Source organism: Canis aureus, chromosome 21 (genome assembly GCF_053574225.1).
Source record: "Canis aureus isolate CA01 chromosome 21, VMU_Caureus_v.1.0, whole genome shotgun sequence".
Lineage (NCBI taxonomy): Eukaryota > Metazoa > Chordata > Mammalia > Carnivora > Canidae > Canis > Canis aureus.
This window is the reverse complement of record NC_135631.1, coordinates 46,126,307-46,146,129: the sequence shown is the minus strand read 5'-3', so window position 1 is coordinate 46,146,129 and position 19,823 is coordinate 46,126,307. Positions and strand designations below refer to the sequence as shown.

Below are 19,823 nucleotides of genomic sequence, written 5' to 3'. Positions count from 1 at the left end.
GACTTTCCAATATCCAATCCTAACTGCTCAATTGGGGGAATCCCTATTATGTGTGATCTTCATGATGTAGTGGGTGGTGCCTGGTCTCTTACTCCTGATGGTAAAAGGTCGGAGGCTTTCTTCTCCCTTTCAACTGGCTTCCAGACCTGTGACAGAGTCCTGACTCATTCAGTATTCTGTTGAGCAAATCCAAACAAGGCAAAGGTATTTTAGTGTTCATTCAATATGGAGGTGGCATCAAAGTCCTGGGTGATGACAATGGCATCTGATGGTGGTGAAGGAAGTATCTTAGGCCAGTGCTACTAAGGGATAAATGTGCTTCCTGCTTCTCAGTCCTCAAGAGACAGTTCCTGTACATCTTGCTAGCTGGGTCACCCTAGGACACATCAGTTTTCTGAGGTCCTAATCCCCTCTCCACAAATCCCCTCTTCTGATCTAAGAAAGCAGAGATGATTTCTGTAAAACTATTGGCTGAAGGCATCCATTAGAATCTTCAAAAAGTTGACCTCAGACTTGGAAAGCAAGCAAATGTTTTTGTTAAATGACAGAATTATAGTGAGGAACACCCTGGTGGGCTGGGATGTGGACCCAAACCAATGAGATGCAATTAAGCAAGTATGCATGTGAAATCCAGTGCATTTGGATTGAAAACATAAAAAGTTTCACAGGGTGGAAATTTGATATAGCAGTACTTTATGTGACAGTGTTTTGTGGTTTTATTGTAACCTAAAGTTCAATGTGGATATTCCCTGAGGTGACAGGACTATCATCCCCAGAGACAAGGAGGTGGCTTTAAGAGACTTATATTTGGTTCTGTGTATTTTTGCCTTGTGAACCCAAGTTACTTTTTAGAAAGTTTAATCAACTGGCTGCCTATCTATTATGATTATTCTAGCTCTACTAATCTGTGTAAAATTAAAAAACATTTTTTGAAAGAACTGTTTAAATCCCTTAAGATTATTTAAAACAATTGTGTACACCTTCCTTTTTTAAATGAGATATCACAAAGAGCATTACAAATAGGGAAGAAAGCCCCTCATTTGCCTATCAAACTTCTCTTCAGAAATGATGCAAGCAAGAAGCAAGTGGAGTGAAATAAAGTGTTGAAAGAAAAAAAAAATAAGTGTAGAAAGAAAGAAACCACCAACTTAGAATTCTGTATCCAATGAAGTTATTCTTCAAAAGTGAAAAATGGAGACAAACACAATGGGGAGAATTTGTTGTCAGAAGACCTGCCCTGAAAGAAATGTAGAAATAGTTCTTCAGGGAGAAGAATTTAATATAGGTCAGAAACATAGGTCTACATAAAACAAGAGTTTTAGAGAAGGAAGACATGATGGTAAAATGAAAAATTTTGTTTTTCTTGATCTTAATTGATCTAATTGATAATAGTTTGTTCAAAATAATAATGGTGATAATGCATTCAGTCACGTAGTTTAGATGTGAGTGAATGACAGCAATGGTGTAAGGAATGGCAGGGAAGGATGGGACATACTCTGCTTGAGCATACTTGGATTGCCCTGGGAGGTAGTATGCTATTATTTGAAAGTGGACTTGGGTTTATTGTACATGTGTACTGCAAATTCTAGGGCAACCACTAAAAAAATTAAACAAAGAAGTATAATCGATATGCTGAGGCAGGAGAGAAATGGAATCATATAAGATATTCAATAAAAACCAGAGAAGGCTGAAAAAGGAAGACAAAAAAAAGAAATAAGGAATTAGAATAATGAATAGAAATGTTATAGAGGTGTCTGGGTGGCTCAGTTGGTTGAGCGTCCAACTCTTGGTTTCAGCTCAGGCCACGATCTCATGGGTGGTGGGCTCAAGCCCTCATCAGGCTCTATGCTCAGTGAGAAGTCGGCTTGAGGATTCTCTCCCTCACCCTCACTCTCTCTCTCTCTTTCTCTCTCTCTCAAATATATAAGTAAATCTTAAAAAAAAAGAAATCATTATAAATATGGTAAATCTTGATCTGTGTTAATAATCCCTTTAAATATGAATGGTCTAAATACACCAATCTGTCAATGGTAAAATGTCCAGATCCTTTAATCTCATTTTCTTGATAAAGACTCTATTATAATCATAAATAAATATACATATTTATATATAAATAATATATAAATGCTGATGGCATTGGTGTTAGAAGTTGGGGAAGGAGACTGACTTGGAAGTGAATTAGGGAAGACACTGAGCTGAGCTTGAGATGCCACTCAAGCTACTTTCAGGATGCTGGGGACATCCAGTCAATAGATTTTTCCATATACCTGTAGTCCAGGTCTATTTGTGTTCCCTACGTAACCTGGAGGTGCCCAAGGACCACAGTCCCTAAAGGATCAATCTGGCGGTGATATTGTATTTGAACTTAGTATTTGTTTACCACCTAGTGTATACTCAGTGTAGGTCCTGGACACTTGGAACTGAACAAGACACTGTTCCTGCGACCACAGTGTTGGACAGGTGGACATATAAATGAATTACATAAATAACGAGCAGCAAGTTGCTGGATTTCATAATTTATGAGTTATCTAGTTTTTATATTCAGAGGCCAAAACCCAATAGTGTTTAGATAGATTTTGTTTGGTCTACATATATTTAAATGTTTATTTTTATTTATTTTTTAAAGATTTTATTTATTTATTCATGAGAGACACAGAGAGAGGCAGAGACACAGGCAGAAGGAGAAGCAGGCTCATGCAGGGAGCCCAATGTGGGACTCGATCCTTAGACCCTGGGATGAGGACCCAAGCCAAGGTGGACACTCAACCACTGAGCCACGCAGATGCTCCTATAAACAAAAATTTACATTTTTAAAAATTGCTGTCAATATTTATAAATGAGGATAATTCACATAAAAATAAGGGATTTCAGCTTTTCTGGAAAAACAAGAAACGAGAAGATCTGATGCCACTAGCCCTGCTTTCCCACACCGTGATAAGAGGCCAGAGCTGAGGCAAGAGTACGTCCTTCAGATAAGCCATGTGTTGTCCAGCTGGTCACATTCTATGTCACACCCTGTCGCCCCTGACATGGAGGCCACATGTCTGTTCCCTTTTATCCTTGTGCTTATATGTTTTCCTGGGTTCATTTTACATTATCTCTCGGCCCTGTAAGCGTTTGTGTTTATGAGCTCTATTATAACTTTAATTCTCATGAAAAGCAACATATAGACGAGTACCAAATGAGTGCTTTACTTCATCACCAATATTGAAGAGAGGTCTGCTTACGCCTGTTGTCCTTAACAGCATTCCCTTCAAAGTGCCCCCATGATGTGTAGCCAAAGCACACATTTATCATCAGCAGACCTTCAAATCACAGACAAGGAAGCATCCTTTTCATCTCTCTCTGCTCAGGTCTGGAGTGGAAGGCTTGGACATTTTGATATGATTTATCAGACTTTGGCTGAAAAAGTTCAACATTTGTTGCTATTTAGGACATTCATTGTCTCTCAAGCTGGCCATGTGCCTCCCCTCTCCGAGAGATCTGGGGTGGGAGCAGGTGGTGAGCATCTGTAGGTGAATGAAGCACAGAGTCAGCTCTGGGGTTTCCACTAGCAATATGGGTGATCATGCTTTATCCTGCTACGATTAGACTGGATGGAAGGGTGAAGAGACCCCGTGGCGGGTGTTGGGAGGGAAAATCATGCTGGGCAGAAACAGAAAGGAAGTGCAAAAAAGGTATCCTCATGCATTCCATGGGCATCTACGTTGGGGAGAACCTGCATTTTGTTGGTGGGCATGGAGGGTATATGAGTACCCTGGTCTCTTATCTTCATTGTCCCACTGACTAGCTGGGGACTTAGGGCTGGAGGAAGCTTCTCTGTTTTGGTTTTCTTGTCCGCAAAAGGGAGGAAACTAGTAGTAGCTTCTAGAGTTGTTTGTAAAGATGAAATGTAAAAAACAACACAGTGCTTGGTGTGTGGCAATTGTTCAGTCAACAAATGGTAATTACTATTGTAGCTATAACCAGTACAGGAAAAAAAGAAGTTGCCCACGCCCAGTTAAATTTGAATTTCAGATATATATATATTTAAATATAAAGATGTCCCAGGCAATAATATTTGGGACATACTTACACTAAAAAATTTTGTTGTTCATCTGAAATTCAAATTTAACTGGTTATTTTGTATACTTACTTGCTAAATCGGGTGACTCTAAGCAAGTAGGCTCCCAACCTTCATTCATTCAGGCAACACATGTTTACTGAGCACCTACTGTATGCCAGGCACCGCTTTTATTGATGGAAAGTAAATCCAACAAGATTGCTGATTGTGAGTAGGTTACATTCGAGCAGGAAGAGACAGCAAGCAGCAGGTATTAAACAATTAACTTATGTAGAATAGGAGAGGATTATAAATCCTATAAGGAAAAAAAAAGCAGAGTGAGTTAGTGTTCAGGGAGTGCTGGGAGGCTGTGGTACAGATAGTGACATTCTTTAAGGAGATCCCTATAGGCCACTTAAAAGATGAGATCTGAGCAGAGACTGAAAGAGGGTGAAGAGCTAGGAGCTTTCTGGGCTGTGCACACAGTTGGAAAAACTGCTGAGCTAGGGTGGGTGCCCAGCACATTCCAGGAAAAGCAAGGAGGCTGAGTCCCTTGTACCCCATGGAGAGCACAACCACAAAGCTTGAGGCAGTACTTGAAGCCACCAATTTCTGCCTAGAAGCTGCTGTCTGAAGCTCTTCTTAGGCCGGCAAGAATTCTCCTTCCACTTCTTGGACCAGCCTCCCAAAAAAGACCCTGACAGGGTGAAGTCAGTGAGGTGCCAGGATGTAAAATTTCAGGAGATGCTCACTCTCAGGCCTTGTCCTGGGTACTTCTTGAAAGTTTGTGCCCTCGGGGCCTCACTCATGTCATCCTCATCCTGGCTCCGCTTCTAGAGGTGAGTTCCTTAGCCTTAAAGCCTCTCCCCTTCCCACACACCCAGGATCCCCACTTCACCCCTACTGGGAACCCATGCTTTGGCTCTGCTGAAGCTTAGGTTGGTCCTCTCAGCCAGGTCCTTCCACACTCACCTCCACCTCCTCTCAAGGACCCTGCTTTCTCTCCCTCTAATCTAGGTCCTAGGAAGACGTTAGTGTCTCAGGTATTCTGCATATATTTGAACCCCAATTGTGAGATGGGCTTAAGGTCTTTCCCATAGGGCTCCTAGACCCAATGCAAATTTGGTATGTGTCCGAGCATCTGTTCCAGAGTCAGTAAACTTTTCATGGAGGCAAGAAGTTCCTAGAATATTATGAGATGATGCCTGAGGTCAGGTTCCCCCAGGTCACTGGTACAGAATTTTGACTAAAGATTTTTGAGGCAGGTGGAAAGATGCATAGAGAACAGGTAAAAGAATCCTAACCTAAGGAGTCTGGGTGAAACAGAAGGCAAGCCTACTTCTGAGTCCATGGAAGACTTATGGAGACTCCGTTATCCCCCCAAACCAATGTAACCTGGTAGATTGGAGTGAGCAACCTTCAGTCTGCAGGCCAAATCCAGCCGCTGCCTATTTTTGTCAATAAAGTTTTGTTGGAACAATCATTCCCATTTTGTTTATAAACTACTGATGACTGCTTTTGCGCTAAAACAGCAGAGTATGGCCCTCAAAACCTACAGTATTTGCTATCTCTGATCCTTTATGGAAAACTTTTGCCAGGCCTCATAACAGATTCTCCTCTTGACCTCTGCTCCAAATATTCAATTACACATTTATTATGTTTTCATATCTTAGGCGTCTCATCTGGGCTTTGGATATAAGGATGGGGAAGGAGCAAGAAGACAAGAGAACACAAAATGTAAGGAGGATACCCTATCTAAGAAAGTTGAGGGGGTGTGGGCGAGAAACAGTGAATGGTCTCTTCATCTGGAAAGTTGATGATACTGCATACCCCTTCAGTTTTGGGGAAGGTGAGGAAAAGTGAGTATAAAAAAAGAGTAGCAGAAAACAAAGAACTAGGACGAGAAGGAGCAAGGTCAATTGGCTGCTCTGCCATGGGTAGGGCAGGTGGCTTTGGTGTGTCCCCACAGTTTTGCTCTCTGCAGGAAGTACAAACAGTTCCCATAAAGGTTAATGCTTCCTGTGAAGGGGAATACTGCAGAAATTTTCTGTTCTTATCATCTTGGAGGCTTCACTTTCCTCTCTTGGTTCCTCCCAAGAAGTCTGATCGTTCTAGAAGCAGACATAAAGAAGACATACATACGTGGCAAATGCTTGAGCCACATTATTTTTTGGAAAGACAGGTTGTACTCTAACCTTCCAAAAGGAGAGCCAGGAGCCTGAGCAGAATTTCTCCCTCCATTTAAAGCAGAAGTAGGAACTGAACATTGATGGCGCGGTGAGAACATGTTAGAAGGTAAGCACGAAGCTTGTGTCATCGGAAAGAAACTATTAAAAACATTTGATGTGTGTGTGTGTGTGTGTTGAGGTGTGTGTTGTCAAATTAGATGGTGGAGAATGGGTTTGATGGGTTTAAGTCATCTTTCTATACTGTTACAGGCTAGACTGGCTCCGGTGGGGTGCATGTGTATAATGCTTAGTGAGAACATGATATAAAAGTCACTCAAAGTGTTGATATAAAGATGAAACTATTTTTTTTTTAATGTAAGGAAGAGGCTGGGATCCCTGGGTGGCTCCCTGGTTTAGCACCTGCCTTTGGCCCAGGGCATGATCCTGGGGTCTGGGATCGAGTCCCACTTCTGGCTCCCTGCATGGAGCCTGCTTCTCCCTTTGCCTATATCTCTGCTTCTCTCTCTCTCTCTCTCTCTGTGTCTCTCATGAATAAATAAATAAAATCTAAATAAAAATATGTAAGGCAGAGGCTGTCATCCTAAGAAGGAATTCATGTTAGCTGCTACAGTCCTGCCGATACATGGGGACACCTACTTTTCTTCACTATTACCTCTTGATTGGTTAGTGGAGACAGTCCCAGGCATCACATCTCCCAGACAGCCAGGGTTGTTGTATTTTCCTCTAAGATGAGCTGTGTGATGGTCTATCTAGTTAAAATTTTGGGTGAATAATTGCTAAGTTTGAACAACTCATGCAGCTGTGGTGTTTCGCAGAAACGGGATTTCAAGGTACATGAGTTCCATTTTCGATTTCCTAATTTACCCTCTGTCTCTGTAGTTCAAGACAATCATTGGAAGCAGCTCATAAATGTTAAAATAGAACAATATAAAGATAAACAGTTGACCTATAATATGCTGACAATGGAAATGCCTTTTTGTTACTTGGGATTTTCTGATTTTTCTACAACAAACAGATTAATGTAAAATGTAAGATATCAACAACAAGAAAAACTGAAAGCAAAAACAAGCAAAACTGTTTCCCAATTGATCTTTGCCTTCATCTGTAGTCATGATGTGGCCCAAGTAACCAGAACCACAGGATCCGAAGTAGACTTGTCAGAGACCCAATGATCCACTTCGAGGACACATTAAAGAGTTTAGTTAGTCTGGATGTAACTAAGACTTGATGGATCTTCCTCTCTGAGAGTATTTATTAGTAGCATAAATAAGTCTAAGCAAGGCTGCAAGTCTCAGATAACAGTGCAAGATTTGGAAATGAGGACAGTAATACTTTTATACGGTAGGAATATAAGAAATGCCTGTCTCTGCTTGTGTCCAGCATCTTAACAAGAGCATCTGTAAAGGACGTAGTAGTACAGTTCACCACCAGTGTTGTTGTCACATAGGGGTGGGTGTCGTACTCTTGCACTGAAGTTCAGTTTCTGGAGCTACTTCAGTTCTGAATCTGTGTGATTATATTGGCCTCCCCACCACTGCATATGGCATGTAGCCAAACATTCTAGAAATATGGCCACTTTCAGAGATAATGCCCTAGTGACTTTGATAATGAACCCCATTTACACATACAGATGCCAGACCCTTGCAGTACAGAGCAAAGAAGTGAGTGTGACTTGTTCCTAAGTGACAAATCAGCAGGTCTGGTGAAGCTAAAAGCACTTAACATCTGGGAGCACAATCTCAATTCTTAAGGTTGATGTGGGAGTATCAAAGAAAATTCTGGAATGGACTCGCTAGTCCAGGCCTGAGGCCAGCTTCTGGTTTCTACACTTATTCCATCATATTCACTTGCTGATGGGATTAGTCAAACAACCTGTAGGATTTAGATACTTTCTCTTTCACTTTTCTGTTGGTTTCAACTCCTTTGCCTAGAACCCCGTATTCTTCCCTGATGCTCAGTGATGATGGAACGGCATGACATATAGAGGCGTATCTAATTTCCCTTAGGTATTTTTCACTATTTCTGCCAAGCAGCACTAATCATTCAGGCTATACTCACCTAAATCAAAGTGGACTTGGTGATTAGATAATTAGAATTTATCTTCAACAGCAGCCTTTCCTGAATGATACCATATATCAGATACTGTGCTTTATATACTGGTGGATTGAGAGACATGGGGGTATCAGACACCATTTCACTAGGGCTCAGTGTGTATCCATCTTGGTGAATACTCTAATTCCCAATATATTTAGCTCTACTCATGAACTCTGGGGTCTTGGTCAAGCCCATTAACTTTTATGACTCTTAGTGCTCATCTATAAAATAGAAATTACTACACTTCTAAGGGCTTATGTTATGAGCAAATAAAAAACAAACAAACATATAGCAGTGCCCTCTTATCCACAGTTTTACTTTTTGTGGTTTCTGTTATCCGTGGTCAACCACAGTCTGGAAGCAGATCATCCTTTTTCTGACATGTATTCAGATGGTCAGTAGTAGCTTAATGCTACATCACTCACTTCTCTTCACCTCATCACATAGCCATTCTATCATCTGTCATCATCACAAGAAGAAGGGTGACTTTTAGACAATAAGATATTTTGAGAGAGACCACATTCATATAACTTTTATTACAGTATAGTGCTATAGTTGTTCTGCCTTAATATTAGATAGTGTTACTAAATTTCTTACCGTGCTTAGTTTGTAAATTAATCTTTGTCATAGCTATGTGTGTATAGGAAAAAACATAGTATTTTTAGTGTTCAGTACTATCTGCGGGTTCAGGCATCCACTAGGGGTTTTGGACCGTCTCCCCTGTGGATAAGAGGGGACTAGTATAAATGAAGGAAGTTCATCATACAATTATACAAATGTAAAATTACTGTTACTCTTGTCAGACAGGAAGACCTGTCATGTACAAATGACAATTGACTAAAAGAATAGATTGCCAAACTACAAGTCCATTGGGGAAGCCAAATCTGTAGGTCATGTAGAGGTCTCTGTCAGTGATTTTGTAACATGTAAATGATCCATATGCAAACTCAGTCCATGCTCTGATGAAGGCGACACGATGCCCGGCACATAGTAGAAGTCCAATAGGAATTGAATAGAATCGAGTCTTAAAGAGTGTGCAGAGGTTGGATAGGCCAATAGTGCAGTGGATGGACATGCCAAGCAGAAGCACAAAATGTTCCCTGGGTATTGGAGAAATTTTCAGAAGTTTGGTTTGAGAGTTGATAAGAGATGAAGCCAAGAAGTAAACAAAGGCTGGGTCCCGAGAGGCCTTGTATCCTCTGCCTGAGGTTTTTTTGGGTCCATTCTGAAGGCAATCACAAGCACTGGAAAAATTTTAAATAGAAGATAAATATATTCATATTGGCCTTTCAGAATGATTTCTTTGGTGGCGTGCTTTTGATGAGTAGAGAGTCCAGGAGCAGCATATCACGGTGGTCCAGGTGAGAGGTGGGTGGGCTTGAGATAAGTAGTGGCAGTGGAGGATGGAGAGCAGGAGACAGTTGTGAAGAATTGACACGACTGGAGTTTTTTTGAAACTGACCGGGAGTGGCTGGTGCAGAGAAACTGCCTTCCCTATCTTTGAACAGTTGTTTAAACAATTGCTTGAGAAGTCAGCAGGAGAATGGGCATCCTGGTCACAAGACCAGTGGTTGTGGATTTTCTGAAGATAGAGTGTTTAACCCAAGCAGCTTAGCTTGTTAATACCTATAGAAAATGTTTTTTTCCCCCTCAACTCATGTAATTGCTCCTGTCCTTCATAATATCTCCCTGCTTTCATCCTACAAGTGGGACACAATCTGGGTTGTTGTTGTTGTTGTTGTTGTTGTTTTTAAGATTTTATCTATTTATTTATGAGAGACATGCAGAGAGAGGCAGACATAGGCAGAGGGAGAAGCAGGCTCTCTGCGGAGAGCCCGATACAGGACTCGATCCCAGGACCCTGGGGTCACGCCCGGAGCCAAAGGCAGACACTCAAGTGCTGAGCCACCCAAGCATCCCACTATCTGTTTCTGAATCTTTGCTCCCCAAATTGCAATTCTTTGATGTCAAATAAGTGCTCATTTGTCTCTTATTGCAGCTCTTTATTTTTTGGTCAACAGAGTCAAAGGGATTCACGAGGCACAGTTGCCAGGATTTTTGGTGACTTGAGTGTATATATGTAGGTCTGGATGGCTGATGGATGGAACCATTAACAAGGGTAAAGCAAATAGATGGACAAAGTCCATAAAGAAGAGGGTAAATTATACCCATGATCTGTTTTAAGAAAACAGCAATGTTTCATATGTTCTAGATAGATTTTCACCTAATATACAGAAAACCTCCGTAGGTGTCTCTTTCCCTTGATACTGCAGGTAAGCTGAGTGGTTCTTAAGGGCCGTCTACTCGGACTCCTTTCAAAGGGCCAAACGATGGATAAGGAGCCAAGACCTGTGTTTGTTAGTGAGGAGCTGGTTTCATCTACTTGGTGACAACCTGCTCCTGAACTCTTTCCAGCCATGGATTTTTGATTAAATTCATCAACCATTGTCCTGCTACAGTTGCCACTGAATAGATTATGTGTATATGGTTGGCTTAGTGGAAAATTTTGTTGGAACAGCTTTTGGAATCATTTAAAACAGATACTGGTGAGTGTCTTATAGCCGAGGCTCTGTCTACCCGTTCATTTACTGTTTCAAATTCAGCCTCAGAACTGTGTTTCATCATTTTAATTCTGAAATTTGTGTTATGTGTAAAATATTATAATACAAGAAACATGGGAAGATTCTAGCTTCTGGGCAAGTATTACTGGCTTTTGCACCATAACTATGAATTTCTTGGAGACAAGGATTCATTTTGTTTATTTCTGAGTTTTCGCAACAAAAAGTTTCCGGCACATATGAATGTTTCACAGATATTTGTGGAATGTGGAATGGCTGAATTTAAGTGGTATCTTTTTATTTTTCTTTTATTTTAAATAATTTTGTTGTCTATTTTATATTTTGTTGCTTTAAATAATTTTGTTGTCATTTTATTATATTTTGTTGCATTATTTCTTTTTTTAAGATTTGTTTATTTATTTTAGAGGGGGGAGGGGCAGGAGAGAGGGAGAGAGAATCTCAAGCAGATTCCCCACTGAGTGCAGAGCCGGATGTGGGGCTTGATCTCATGACCGAGATCATGACCTGAGCTGATACCAAGAATCGGATACTTAACCGATTGAGCCACCAAGGAGCTCTGTTACATGACTTCTAATAGGTAATGTATATTATTATGATGATTCAGATACATAGTTACAAGTAATTATCCTTATATCAGTGGTTGTTACCCAAATGTTGTATTATTATGTCCTTATTAAGGATGGAGACAATTAGGACCTTGAGTGCCATTATGCTGGTGTTTCTCTTCAGTCCAGCATGACAGTAGATCCCAACTTTATTGAAAGGGCTGGTGTTGGGCGGTGGAAACTATTAGATTTTTATTGTGAAAGTTGAAATAATCGTGTCCCTTTAGTATATTAAGCAGTTGTATAATGAACAAAGACAGCACAGTTTATTTGTATATCTTGGCTACTGTGAATAAGGCTGTAATGAATAAGGCTGTAATGAAGGTGGAAGTCCGGATATCTCGTTGAGACATGTACTTTATTTTATTTGTAATTTGAGTATAGTGGAGATGACCATCTTTTTAAAGATGTATTATCAAACATTTTATAATAATAGGTATAATCATGGTCATGACCTTTGCCCAAGAATCGGATACTTAACCGATTGAGCCACCAAGGAGTATTTTCAGAGTATTTTAAATGGAAAGAAAGCTTGACTGTGACTGTATTTTGTCTTTCTCTACCCACGAGGACGGAAGCATCAGCATCTTTTTGCTCCTCTTAGAAATCCATCTCGGAGCTTCCTGGCCACTTTTCTTGCCTATTTATAATGTATGGGCACTCCGATTTTTGGTTCTGTTGCTTGTCCTGAAGCACTTCTTATCAATCACAAGATGAAGTTGATATATGGACCTCCATGTAGCATAAGAAATGTTTGCTGAAGGTCACTAAAAGCATGCAGATTATCATTCTAACTACCCCACCCCCTTTTACTGGTATTTTAGCAAGATAATCCCATCTTCCTTTTGATCCAGTAAATTGTAAAACCACGTTAACTCACCTCCTATTCTCACATTATACTTAATCAGGAGCATATTCTAAATGCCTAAATTTTCCAGAACATGCAATGACAGGAATTGCTTGAAAAGGCAGCAAGAGCTCTTTCCCAGCAGAATCCTCTGCAATACCTGGCACAGGGCGGGGTGTTAGTAGGAGACTTGGATGGCCATGGGTTGTGTCGGCTTGCTATGGTTTCCCATCTTCCGTCTTCAGATTCTTGTGGAGACTTCCCATTCTTCCTTGGGGTTCCTCGGGGTTGTTAGCATGAGGCCCCTTCCCCTGACCACAGACAGGGTGGGTCTGTGACCCCGGAGTGGATTCCAGTACATAATTCCCCAACACAGCGCCTAGTTTAGAGACAGGTGCAAGACTCAACATCTGAGGTTCCCGGGTGAGAAGGAAGCCGAGCGGGGCAGGCTGGTGACATCCTTGGAACCACTGTATGCAGCGGAGCTTGCAGCCGGACTTCCCTATCAGGTCAAATAGCATCGGCTCTTCTTGTCTCAGCAAGTTTCAGTTGGATTTCTGTAACCTGCAACCAATGGTGTCTTAATTTATCTAATCTTTTATTCGAAAAGTTAAAATAATCATGATATTAATGGGTCTGCCTGGAACCCCTTCCTTTTCTTAACACCTGGGGTTATCCTACATATTCATTTACATGCTTACAGTTGAAATGATATATCTGAGTTCAAGACACACTTACTCTAGAAGCTCATGTCAAACAATTCTTTATTTTTTATGGTACAAATTAAAAGTGACAGATCTGAAGCTGTTAAGAAATACACAAAGTGCAGCTTTACTGACCATACAGATATTGCTCTAGATTAAGTACAGTTTTGTCAGTTTTTTTTTTTTTAACGTTAAGCAACCTGTGCAGATAAATCAGCTTTGGTTTCAATGTCAGAGCAAGTAAGGAGCTTTTAAATATCCAGTTTGGCTTCTTGGTCACAAGTCCATCATGTCAACTTCTCATCAAGAGGATTTTTTCGAAACAACCCAGTCATTTTTTCTGCCCTCCTTCCTGCTGCCTGCCCCACACGTGGAGCAGGCAACTTTCTGTGGTTTCTCATCAGTGACCCTGGTGACCAGTCTAGATCACAGCACGTAGGACAAAAAAAAAAAAAAAAAAAAATCACTTTCTTAACAACAAATAAAACAAATGTGCCTCACATAGTTTCAAGTTGAAGACAAGCAAACCACATGACAAAAAGCTCATTACAAAATGTTATCCAAACAGATTTTACAGTCAAACATTGAAATGAAAATCAATTTCCTTTTTCTCCATTTTTTTTAAGCTTGGTCATTAACTGGGTACAAGTAGAGTGCTGAGGTAAAACATTGATGAACAGTTTGTATTTCTTTTTTTTTCTTAAAATAGGAACAGTTTAGTATTGCGAGATTGTCAGCAACATTTAAGCCATATCTATACAATGTGCATATACCTACAAATATTGAGCTTTGGTCCAGCGTAGAGAAGATGAGCAAAGGCATTTTACAATTTCTTTTTGGTTATAGCTTGAGTTCTTTGATACGCCTCTACTTGGTTTTCTTTTTTCCTAGCTCCTTTTGCTTTTTTATTCTCTCTCCTGTGGGGTGTGTGTGTGTGTGTGTGTGTGTATGCGCGTGTGTGTTGTGTGATTACAACATACAGAAACCAAATCCTTGCAATGCAATTAAAATTCTCAATTTTTCAAATGGTTTTTGGTTGAAAAAAAAAAAGCCCACAAACAGGTGTGAAATATAACATCAGTCATTTCTTTTTTTTTATCAAATGATGAAGGAAATGAAGATGATCATAATTTAAGAATATGTAAGAAAAATATTGAAGCTTGAAATACAATCACATATGCCCGAAGTGGCTTTTATTTTTTGTTAATGGCAACCTTAGCCTTCAGTTCATGGAAACATAAAAGACTCTTAAGTGCTACTGGCATATGAAGTTGTTTACAAGTGGAAATAAGAAATGTCATAATAAAATTAAGCAGTAGGTGAGGTCCCGAAGACTTACAAGTCACACAGTATAATTTATATTCCTAAGAATTTGTTCAGGCACCTTTTTATGCCTTGTAGCAAAAAATTTATCTTTAAAAAATTAATATAAGAAGCATTACAACACCTTATAAATAATTTATAAAACAATACAAAATTATAAAACTATAAAAAAAATCACTGCACATGAATGGTTTTACGACTGTGGGATGAATATATTTCTTTTTTATTCCACTCTGGAAGATTACTTTTATTTTATATTTTCACTGTCCTAGTTATACCCTCCCAATTATAGATCTCCGAACCGAGCAGGCCTTATGTAACTGCTGCTGGCATATGTTTAAACATTTAGCATCCATCATATGTCCTCTTGTTAACTTCTCTTCCTGAGGAGCTTTTCCTGATGGAATTTGGAGCAGGTCCTAGGAGAATACAAAATCTGTCTAATCGATACCTTTTGGGATTTCTGGGTTGTTGCTCTTTGTGTGCAGTTTTTGAGGTGGTGAAATGGGTACCATGATGTCGTTGGCATCGAAGATCAGGTTAGCTGTGGTCCAGTTAGCATCAGACTGGTGAAATGGAAATGCCTTTATAAGCGAATGATTCCACTTGCAGGATTTCTTTTTGAGTTTCCTTCCTGGTGGTCTCCTGATGGCCACGCATGAAACTTCCAGGAGCGGGGTAGGGTGGGGACAGTCCTACCATTGCATGGACATTGCCAGCAAAGGCACCAACAGAAGAAGGATCTCCAACTCCCCTGGGGGAGGGAGTGTATTAGGGGAGAAGGTGGCATTTGTATTCGGTTGGGCAACTTGAAGGTTTTCCTTTTTCTTCACAATTTACTTCTAGAGAGTACATGAGCGTGATTTGGAACTAATTGCTCAGGAATATTTGCTTCTAGACAGCAGGCAAATCGGTGGTCCTCTTTGCCAGCTCCTTTGCCTGAACACCTTTTGCCTGTCTCTGTGGGGAACACCAGCCATGGGCTCCAGGTGGCCACTTGCCCAGCCACCCTCACATCTCACCCTTTCCTTCTGGCTTATTAGGTGATTTTGGCCCACTGACCTTTTGGGTAAGTTATTTTGAATAGTGAAATAATCCCCTAGTTCTAATAGTGAAGGCTATTCTGATGTGTTAGATAAGCTGCTTCTAGAATTTTCCTTTTAGCGGAGGTACTTCACTGTTATAACCTCTGTTCCCCTTAAGAACCCAGCCCCCAATTCCAATCATTTAAATTCGTCTTCCAACTTTCTGCTCCATTTGTATTTGTGTATATATACACACACACACATATATATGCGTGTATATATATATCCCAAGAACAAAGAACAATGGTTCCCCCCTGAAAAAAGTTGGCCATCCCTATCGGAATGAAAAGATTAGCAGAAAAGATGGGATTTATAGGATACATGATGGTCTCTAATGATCCAGTGATCATCCCTTTCTTTTTGGCCTGTTTCCTTTGTGTGTGTGCATATGGGTGTGTGCATGCTATGTGTGTGTTCTGACTGAAATCTTGAGACATTTCTTTGGCTATCAGACTTCTGAGAGAAATTGCTTTGCACAGAAGCATCACATAGATGTAAGTATTGAACCAAATGTGCAGTTTATATTTATATTACAAAATTAGTTTTGGTCAGCTCTCCATGTACGTGGCCAACAGACTGAGAGAAATCCCAAGCTCTGGTGGGGACAGTGAGTATGATTACAGCTTATGCCAGTGGTGACAGTTCATTGAGCAAAGCCCTAGTTATTCTGGAGTCTCTCCTGCGTTTCACGGGATCTGAGTGGACAAGACACCGTTCCCACTCTGTGACCCTCCAGCAGACCCTGGAGGCCGCACACGAGGGAGACGGAGAAATGGAGGAAACATGAGAAATGCGAGCTCCAGTTTCTTATCTCAAACCCACAAGTCATAGTGAGAAGAAAGCAATGGATACTTTGGCACACGATCCAGGATGCCCCCTCCCCCCGAAAAACAAAACTAAAGACAAAGAAAAAAGAACACCCCCCCACCCCGAAAGAAAACCAACAGTGAGCCTCACAGAATGGCTTCAACAGTGGTGCCCACCCCACGGGTGGGGAATGAGATGGGTCAGACAAGAGAAATCAGGCTTCTTATTTTTCCTTTAAGTACAAATGTAAAAATTCGTAACACAACTTTACACGCAGAGAAGAGTAGACCAACGATCGCGTTTGCAATGCCATGTTTCTGACTTTGGTTAATAGGTTTTCAGAGTGAATCAGCACTTAGACCCTGAAAGAATGCAGTCCCTCCTCCAGGTGGCAGGCTTGTATTCGCTTTGAACAGATAAAAGTTTTTGTTTGCTTTTGGGTTTTTTTTCCTTCCATCCTTCCTTCCTTCCTTCCTTCCTTCCTTCCTTCCTTCCTTCCTTCCTTCCTTCCTTTCTTTCTTTCTTTCTTCTTTCTTTCTTTTTCTTTCTTTCTTTCTTTCTTTCTTTCTTTCTTTCTTTCTTTCTTTCTTTCTTTTGTTTTTGGTTTGGTCTTTTTTCTTTTTCCTTAAAATGTGTTCACATTTTCATAATACACAGAAAAAAGTATGTGGTTATTTGGTTTGCTCTAAGTCCGTTAGAAAATTGGCTTCGGAGGGGTGGGGGGTAGAGACGGGTTGGGCCGGGGGACTACCCTACCGCACACACCTGCCAGACGGTGTCTGCCTCGTTTAAAAATTTTCAAAAATTGTTATATTTTTTTTCTTTTTGGAAAACCAATGGACATGTATAAACCATTCTGTCCACTTGGTCGCTTTCTCAGTCTTTTATGGACGAGGGTGAGGACTGGGGGCTACTTGTCAATTTTATTTTCAATTTTTTATCATCATCATCATCATCATCATCATCAGTTATGATCTGTGGAGTCTGAGGGCGGCGGTTAGCTCTTGGGCATGTTGCTTCTGATCCTTAGGAGTTGTCTTCCAGAGAGTCTGTTAAGGGCTCCAGGGGGACGGCCGAGGCCGGCTCATGCTGTTTTAAGCGTTTAATTGTGTTCTTCAGGGCTTGCCTCTTATTGCAGAACCAAACTCTAACTACTTCCCGGTCATAGTTCAGCTTCTCGGCAATCTCGGTCATTTCCTGCCCAGAGGGGTGTGTGTTCTTCTCAAAGTGGGCATTGAGGATCTCAAGAGCCTGGGGGGTGAAGGAGGTGCGCCGCTTGCGCTTTTTGGACGGTTCACTCCCAATAAACTCGGTGAGGTTCTGCACACCTGCTCGGTGGCGGGCCTCAGCCTCAGCCATCCACCGCTCAAGCACCGGCTTGATCTTCTGGGCACTTTTAGGGGTGATGTCCAGCTTTTCAAACCTGGCAGGATACAAAAGGCCAGGGTTCAGTTTGGCTGTCAGACTGCTAGCTATAGTGTTCTCTTGGGCTTCCTGTGGTAGGAAAAAGTGGCTTCTCAGGATGGTGTGTCTGGGGGGAGAATTGAGAAAGAACAGTCTTACACTGAGTCCTCTGCCAGGGTGGGCGCCCTGCCTGCCTGCTGCCTGACTGACTGGCAGAGCGAATTCACTCCGGGGGAGCAGCCCGCTGCAAGGTGGCCGTCCCCGCTCAAGCCAGCGCCACCCGGCCCGCATGCTCATGCCCCGCATGCAGCCCGCACAGCCACACGGATGGGGAGACGGGGGCACACGGGGGGGTTGCAGACGCCAGGACACACGACAGCCATCGCGAGGGAGATGAAAACCGACCTGCAGAGCCCTCCCCACCCCGCACACTCCGGAGATCTAAGCGCCTGTCAAACCCTTCGTCCCCAGCCATGTGTCCCCCACACTCAGAATCCTCAGGGCAAAAGTAAACGCCAGGGAGTGGCGCCAGGCGACAGCAGCTGTCATGTTCTTCCACCAAGAACGACTCCTTTCGTGTGCCTCATTGAGGTTGCCTTAAACTCCTCCCATTGACTCGGTTATGAAAACACTGCTGTTTTGGTTACAGAGTCCGGGATGGAGACTGGGACTGGGTTCTTTTCATCTCTGTCTCATTTGAATCCCTCTCTCCCTCTCTTTCTCCCCCCGCCTTCCCTCGTCCCTTCTTGATCTCCGATAACAAACCATTTGCACTAGATGTTAGTTAGCAACATGCCCCTTTCCAGGCAAAGCACAGCCCGTTGCTACTTTACGGTGGGCCTCATGCAGCCAGACACCCTGCTGTAGTTGCTACCAACGCTCCCCTCTCACTGTCCCCGGTTGTGCTGAGGCCACCTCATGCTTTTTAAACACTGTCCGGGGCGATGGTACACTTTGGCACTGGGGCATCGAGCTGTGTTTAATGTGTGATATCTGCAAACTGTCCTTGAATGATATCATTTTCTGCAAATGTGGTCTAGGTATCAACGGCTCTCAGCAATTCTGGGCTACGGAATCCAGAAAAATTTCTGGGATTTTTAAGAAATATGAAGCATCTTGGGACAAAATTATATAGAGCGCCTTAAGAGGTCATCCTGGTATCCAGTTCAGCCTCATGCTTCCACGAAATACACCAAAGTATTTAGTAATTGCTTTTATTCCTTCATCTGTTTATTCTAAATCCAAATTCATGGCCTACGGTATGACAACTTTGGACACACAGATCCTCTCTCTCGGATCCTCTTTGGATTCACTCTTTTTAAGGGGTCAGTGTATTGAAAGACAACCATCTGACTGCAGAGTGCATCTTACTACAATGGGCTGTTCTCCTAGAGCGAAATGAACCTGCTTTAGCCAGTCTGAGTATGCTTTATAAGGATGCTTGCAGAAGGGCACAAAAGGATAGGCTTCCTCTATGGGCCATAATATTATCTTTGACACTGCATTTTAGGTATTGTGATAAGCAGTGCAAATAGTACCAAGTTTTAACGTGATTTCCAGTGCATTGCGTTCTCTGTCTATAGATCAAGGGGTTATTTGTTTATTATTTTTTTTAACCCAACTTCCACTCCTGGTCAGAGGGGGAAGAAGTACATTTTGCTTTCAATAAAAAAATGAACTACTAATCATCTAATGTCACTTAATGAGCTTGCCACAAAAGCTCTAATGGTCATGGAATTTGCCACATACTACATTTGACCATAAAAGCTTCAAAGCTTAAACTGTGGATAAACATGACAACAGGCTTCACAGTGCCATGGTGTGAGGGGCAAAGCTGCAATAGGGATGTTCAGGGTGTTGGTGATGTTTCCTTCTCTTTGTCTCTCTCAAGGAGGGACTCATCAAAGGGTGCCTGGGAGCCACCCCTCCCTCCTAAGTGACACCTGAGTGTGCAGGCTCAAATGCAGATTCCTGTCTACCCCTTAAATAAATGTGAATTGTTCCAATGTCAGATCTCCGTCTCTTTCAAGGCTTTCATTTTTTTTTTCTTTTGGTATTTAGCTCCTATAACTGGCTCAGCCAGACCCTACAGGCTAGAGAAAGACTATAAAGTCGAGGCATATTCAGTTATATGGGGAGTTCCC

The 19,823-nt window shown here is 41.6% G+C and overlaps 1 protein-coding gene across 4 annotated transcripts in view; it reads right to left on the bottom strand.

Annotated features, from left to right (window-relative positions):
* Positions 1 to 16,857: 16,857 nt before the first annotated feature.
* The window catches only part of POU6F2 (POU class 6 homeobox 2), a 477,797-nt gene continuing 474,831 nt past the window's right edge, over positions 16,858 to 19,823 (bottom strand). For 3 of the 4 annotated variants that reach the window (XM_077864097.1, XM_077864101.1, XM_077864099.1), the window contains one exon: positions 16,858 to 17,806. In XM_077864097.1, coding sequence (XP_077720223.1) covers positions 17,302 to 17,806 — 505 coding nt within the window. In that variant the 3' untranslated portion in view covers positions 16,858 to 17,301. The remainder of the gene's footprint in view (positions 17,807 to 19,823) is intronic. The other variant, XM_077864098.1, reaches the window with a different exon arrangement.